This window comes from Rhinolophus sinicus, linkage group LG03, assembly GCF_036562045.2.
Source record: "Rhinolophus sinicus isolate RSC01 linkage group LG03, ASM3656204v1, whole genome shotgun sequence".
In the NCBI taxonomy this organism is placed as follows: Eukaryota; Metazoa; Chordata; class Mammalia; order Chiroptera; family Rhinolophidae; genus Rhinolophus; species Rhinolophus sinicus.
The window spans coordinates 65,052,689-65,059,394 of record NC_133753.1 but is presented as its reverse complement, the minus strand read 5'-3'; the positions used below and the strand labels follow the sequence as shown (position 1 = coordinate 65,059,394).

General features: G+C 40.8%; 1 protein-coding gene across 4 annotated transcripts in view; it reads left to right on the top strand.

Moving 5' to 3' along the window:
• The window catches only part of EIF2AK4 (eukaryotic translation initiation factor 2 alpha kinase 4), an 86,572-nt gene continuing 79,866 nt past the window's right edge, over positions 1-6,706 (top strand). For 2 of the 4 annotated variants that reach the window (XR_012494785.1, XM_074327918.1), the window contains exon 1: positions 1-229. Coding sequence is in view for 2 of the 4 variants with exons in the window: in XM_074327918.1 (XP_074184019.1) it covers positions 86-229 (144 nt within the window). In the remaining 2 variants the exon portion in view is untranslated. The remainder of the gene's footprint in view (positions 230-6,706) is intronic. The other 2 variants (XR_012494784.1, XM_019725509.2) reach the window with 1 other exon arrangement.

Below are 6,706 nucleotides of genomic sequence, written 5' to 3'. Positions count from 1 at the left end.
GGCCCCGCCCACGGGCCGGTACTGGGAACAGAGGAGCCGCTCCCCTGCGGCCGTGGGGCCGCCTAACTTTGGCTGCGGCTTTGCAATGGCTGGGGGTCGTGGGGTCCCCGGGCGCGGCCGTGACGAGCCTCCGGAGAGCTACCCGCAGCGACAGGACCACGAGCTGCAGGCCTTGGAGGCCATCTACGGCGCCGACTTCCAGGACCTACGGCCGGATGCGTGCGGACCGGTAGGAACGTGGCTCGTCGGGTCCGCGCTGGCTTACTGCGGCCCAACCTCCCTCGGCGCTACTTCCCCTGACCAGGCCCGGGCCCTGTCAGAGCCGAGCCTCCCACCCTCTTTAGATTTCTGCAGTCCTTTAATCCCTCGCGATTCCACCCACGTCACTTTTTGTACTTGGATCCGCATCCGCTCGGCGGGTCTCCAGAACCCCCACCTGGGCGGAATTCTCTCACAGTCTTTTCTCCAAGTCGGCTTCTTTCTCTTACCTCGCACTGCTTTTCTTTCCCACTGACACCCTATAACGTCCCGGCTTCCCTCCAGTGTTGCCCTTGTCCCCCACCCCGAAAGCCCTTGAATTTGATACAACAGCTCCTTCGTAAGGATCCATTGCAACTTGGTTGGGCTCTTGCACAGGATCAGAATTCTCAAGTCGCACCCTTCCGTGTGTTAACGACTGTAAAGCGCGTAAACCCCACTTCACTCCCCAGGCATCCTCACTCTGTTGTCCGGTATGGAGGAACTTTCCTGTACCTTCTGCTAAGGTACATTTATCTTAGCAGTAATGGAGAGGGAGTGTGCTGAGTAGGCTTTTTTAAGTGGCATTTGGTTTAAAATATTATTTCCCTTTTTGTCTGAAAGTTAAGGCCCATTATAAGCTGCTGATACTGACAATTCCCCCCCCCCCCATCCTTGAAGAGTTATCTACCGAACTATTAGGTCTCTGAATGTTATCATTTAAAAGGTAGTTCTTCCTTCATCTGCCTTTAATTCTGACATTGCACAGTCTTTCCGACACCTCCAGCATTTCCTCAACAAATATGTATGCTCTTGGCTTTAGACATTGAGAATACAGCCTAGGACAAAAGACAAAAACTCCTGCCCTCAGGGAGCTTACTTTTCTAGTGCTTAATTTCAAAAGTTATTTTAAACCTGAAATAGTAAAAATGTAAATATTCCCCAATGCTTCTAATAAAATAATAACATAATTTTTTTATGATCTGGTAACTACTCCTAAACATTGAGAACCAGGAAGCAGGCCTATTAAGCAGCCAAAATAGATGTCGCACCTGGACTCACTGCAAAGCCAGCTAAGACTTCATTCAGAGCCAATTTATTTACTTTATACACGCTTAATTATCTAGTCCCAAGGCTGCAGAAAAACGGAAAGGGAAAAGGAGCTGCTGTAGGTAGGGATACCAGTACTCCCAGATTTTACAGCTGTTGACCTTTATAACAAGAGAGACATGAAACAAAACCAAACAAAAACTAAAAGGCAGGCAGAAGAATTCAAATAGCTGTCTGTGGTCCAGGATGTACAGGTCAATTAGCCTGAACAGTTTTATAGGCCCCACAGGCAAATGGTCACAAGGATGAATCATAACGTAGTCATTCAGCAAGTACTATTTGCAGTCTTTAGGAAAAGGTTATGCAGGTCTACAATCCTTTATCCAAAACCCTTGAGGCTTCTGATGAGTTTCAGAATTCAGAAGTGTTTGTGTTCATGTTCGTGTTCATTTGCGCACGTTCTATACCCTACCTAACACCTCTCTTGGTGTGGGGGGTGGGGCAACATCCAAAATCAAACAGGGCAACTAAACATGTAACCCAGATAAATAAAGAACTATTAATAGCCTCATGTCAGTTCAGGCCAAATGTGCTGCCAATAAATTCAGCTTAGAATTTATTGACCTGAATAAACTTAAGGTTTTTTAAAACTAAGTCTTTTAAACTTCTTTGGGGGGGGAGGGAATGTGATGTAGATTTCAGTTTAGTAGCATTTGTATATCATTTATAAATAACTAAACATTTTGGAAGTGAATGCAAAAAATTATTTTACATACTAAAAAAGCTTGGACACCACTAATTTAAAATACAATTTACTCTAGAGTTATACATTTATTATTAATTATCTTGGCTAATTTTCCATGTCAGCGAAGGGACTGTTCATTTATAATTTGATAGCTATTGCAAACTTCCTCCCCAAGCTTGCTTCTGTTTCTGGGCCCACCAGTAGTATCTGAGAGTAGTTTTCCTACATCTTCACCAACATTATAGACCTCAGACTTTTTCATCTTTGCCAGTAGATAAATGAAACATTTTTATTTCCTTAGTGATAAATTTTGTAGGCCACCTTTGTTTGTAAGCCATGGATTTTTCTTTTTCTATGGACTGTTTATGTGCTTTGGTACATTTTTTTTCCACTGCACTACATATTTTTCATTTGTTGGGGCTATTTATAAGTTAAGAAAATTTGCATTTTGGGTTATATATTGCAAATATTTTTCCCTAATTAACCATGTGCATTTTGATATTTATGCAATTTTTTAAAACTTTAATATAGTCAAATGACTATATTATATATTTTATATATAATGTATGTATATTATATATTTTTTGTTTGTTTTGTTGTCCCCATGATTTGTTTTTCTTTTTCTAGAAAAGACACCTACTCCAATGTTACCAAAAAATTAATTCTTTGAGGTTTTCTTTTCATTCTTTCATGACTTTGTCTTAAAACTTTCATAAATAAGTATAGAAATAAGGGGGCGAGAGGATGGGCAAACTTTTTTTTAGTTTAAATCAATTGAATTTTAAAATCCTATAAAATCTAGAAGACTGTTATCTCATTTCCATTTTCTGAGCTTTTGCTATCATCATTTTTAGTTTTGATATCTTCACAGGTCTAAAGCCAAAGCCTTGCCCAGACTACCCAGTTTGAACATATTATTTTATTTCTAGATTTGTTGTATTTTCACAGATTAGTTTCTTCCTCACAGAACTTACAGAATATGAGATCTGAAGCAAGTAAGAAACAAGAAGCCATGTTGAGCCAAGTCTTGCCATCAAAATTTAAGGAAGATATGATTAGCAGAATCCTAGGTAGTAATTCTTGGCCAAACACCTGAAAGTGGTTTCAGTTGTGTAATTTTTTTTAAAAATGTAATTGTGGTAAAAAAACACAAACATAAAATTTACCACCTTAACCATTTTTAAGAGTACATTTCCGTAATGTTTAGTACTATATTGTATAACAAAAAATTGTGTTGATTTTTTTTAATTCATGTTCCAATCCTTATCATCACTCCCCTTCTTATCTTATAAACCTGTGAGGTCTAACCACAGGCTGTAATTAACCCTTATGCTTCAGCCTGAGTACCAAAAGATTTGCTGCTGTGTGGAATGGCTGATAAAATTCTGTTTTTAATAGTCTTATCCTTCACCCTAGTACTTGTAATTCACCCTCATACTTTTAACAGAAATAGACACATTCTTTTTTTTTTTCTTGTAAAGATTTTATTGAGGAAGGGGAACAGGACTTTATTGGGGAACAGTGTATACTTCCAGGACTTTTCCAAGTCAAGATGTTGTCCTTTCAATCTTAGCTTCAGGGGGCGCAGCCCACCATCCCTTGCAGGAGTCGAACCAGCAACATTGAGGTTGAGAGCCTGCTCCAACCAACTGAGCCATTTGGCCAGCTGGGAGCTGAGTGGCAGCCCATTGACTTCATTCTAGTTGCGGAGGGCCAGCGAGGATTGTAGTTGTGGAGGGTGCAGCTCGCTGGCCCATGTGGGAATCGAACCAGCAGCCCCGTTACCCAGAGCTCGGTTCTAACCAACTGAGCCACCCGTCTGCCCCTAGACACATTCTTAAACCAGTTGATTTGTTGGTCCTGAGTGTTAGGAAATGTCTGAAGAAAGCACATGCATGCTGAGGTACAGGGATTGTGACAGCATTGGCTCCTTCAGGAGGTATGCATTGTGCCAAGCAAGAGGGTCCCCAAGGCCAGTAGGGGTAATTTTAGCTTCTTGGGGTTTCTTGAAGAGCTAATTTTTTTTTTTTGGATAAGTTCCAAATGAGCATTACATGTCTCCTATTTCAGTACTGAGTTTATATCACTCTTTCACTTTTTATATGCTTGAGGATTTGTTGGACTATTTTCTAACAGTTCAAGAGAGTGCCAGCTTCATGCTCCCATTAAGAAGCAAATTGAACTCATATCTTACTGTAGCAATATATGGCCTTTTCTCCATTACTACTTTTTATGCTGCTTTTATGTCACTTGCATTTTCAGTCTTCAAAACTTTTTTTTTTCATGTAGGATTTTGCATATTTTGTAGCTGATAGTCTGCATTGTGTTTTCCTTTCCTTTAGTGCTCTCAAAAATTTTTGGTTACCCCTTATTTTGTGTTTATTTGCGTGCAAATATTCCAGGAATTCATTATTTCCTGGTGCAGGTTAAGTCAAAGATTTTATCAACACTGAGTTCTAATGACCATTTGTCTTCTAAATGCATCCCTACCCCACACCCCAATACATTTTGGTTGTTAAAATGATTTTAATCAAGTTATGTTTAGCTCCAGGAGTCCTTGAATACCCTAATATGAGCTAATGTTTGGTATTCTAAATATGTTTTGCATAAAAGCTCTTCATATGTTGGGGAGCTCTCAGTTTGCTTGAGAAAAACCTGGCTGTTCCACCATCCTTAATATGCCCTTCATGGTCTAAATTGGCTGCCTGAACTCCAACCATCACATCTGCATTCCAGCCAATTGGAAAGAGAAAGGGATGATGAAGTTGCATATGTTAGTTCTTTCATCTTATTGTCCAGGAATTAATTTAGTGGCCACACTTAGCTGCAAAGGAGTCTGGGAAATGTTCCAGCTAAAAAATCAGGGGTCCTATTGTTAAGAAATAAGGGGAGAACGGCTATTGTGGAACCATTAATAGGCTCTGCTGAGAAATACCCTAAAGTTTATGCCTTGTGGAGATGAATATAACTCTGGTCCAGTAAAACTGTCAACCAAAGATAAAGTCCTTCAAAGTAGCCAGTCACCTGGTAGCTTCGGTGTCCTCTTTTTTGGGTTGGCTTCACTTGGTACTCGATCGGGACAAATTGTGAGGTTTTTGTCCAATCGTATCTTATTCCTCAGTTGTCTTAGGTCTGTTCCTTCATCCAAGCCACCATCACTGGACTCCTGTGCCTCTTAAAGCTGAAACCTTTATGCCTTCAGGAGTCTCTTCACTTTGCATCAAAACTCTTTCCTCTTCCCTCGAAGTTGGATGGGGCATTATGTTGGCTCACCACCATTATCACTGCTATCCTGCTGGTGTGAAAGTAACTGGAACACTACGCCTGGATGGTTATATAGCTGGTCCAACCCAGGAGTGTTTACAGGATCCTAACTACTTTTTTGGACCCCAGTGTTCTACATACAGTGTTCTCCTTAGTGGTCCCAGGGCCTGGGTGAGAGAGGCCTCCTTCCCAGAGGGTTGCCAGCAATCCTTAACTAGATTTATTGTGTTTTACTAAGCATTTCCTTTAGTAAAGACTATCTTCAAAATGTGTAGTTCCCCCAATAGGCCTCTGTTTGCTGAAGCTCACTTCCAGTTCCCATGACTCTGGGCATAATGTGAAGGCCTCTCTACCATTTCTGGAGAAGGGTAGTTACATTCAGATATACTCTTCACTTCCTACATAAAGACAAAAGACTGTTAAACCAGAGTTGTTACCTTACATATGCAGAGATAACTCACTTCTGCGTGGTATCTCTCGTTTGCAAGTTCCATTCTCTACTGAGCCCAAGAAAGACCTGTCCTTTGTTTTGCATTTATAGTTTCCACTTACACAATTTGCTGATAATTATAGTTCTACTTATATTTACATGATTCTTGCTCCTTCCCACTATAGAGGGTTACTCGAATTTTGTTGCTTCAAAAACAAAAGATCTGTCATTAATTCCTAGGTGGTATGCTTGCATTTTAACATCTTCTTGACTTAACCTCTTTCACATTCGGCTTGTTGGGTCTTGAATATTTTACTATAAGACCCTCTGTAGGGCATTTCCCCTCGTTTTTCTTACCTTCTTATTTCTTTTGCCTTTTTTTTTTTTTTACTGTGATGCTGACACACTCCCCTAACCTTGACCGTGACCCTTGCCCTGAGTTCTATGCAAACTTTGCCTAGACCCTGATCCTCATCAAGACCTTGGCACTTGTCCCAACATCCCATGAACCGGACTCAAATCTCATTGAGTTCATACTCCTTTTCATATGACTCTTGATCCCGATCATCACCATGACCCTGAAGCAGATGCTAAACCTCGTTCTCACCCTTTCCCTTACTTATGACCCTGACCCTGACGCTCACTACCGTGTTTCCCCGAAAATAAGACCTAGCTGGACCTAGAGCTGGATCAGCTCTAATACGTCGTTTGGATCAAAAATTAATACAAGACCCGGTCTTGTATGATATGATATGATATATGATATGATATGATATATGATATTCCCAGTCTTATATTAAAATAAGACCGTGTCTTACATTAATTTTTGTTCCAAAAGACTACAGCTGATGGTCCAGCTAGGTCTTATTTTCGGGGAAACGCGGTATGATACGCTTTGTGATCCTGAACCTGACCATGACTCTGACACTTACTTTTCACCATGACACTTACTTTTACCCAAACTGTTCACTGAACCTTGA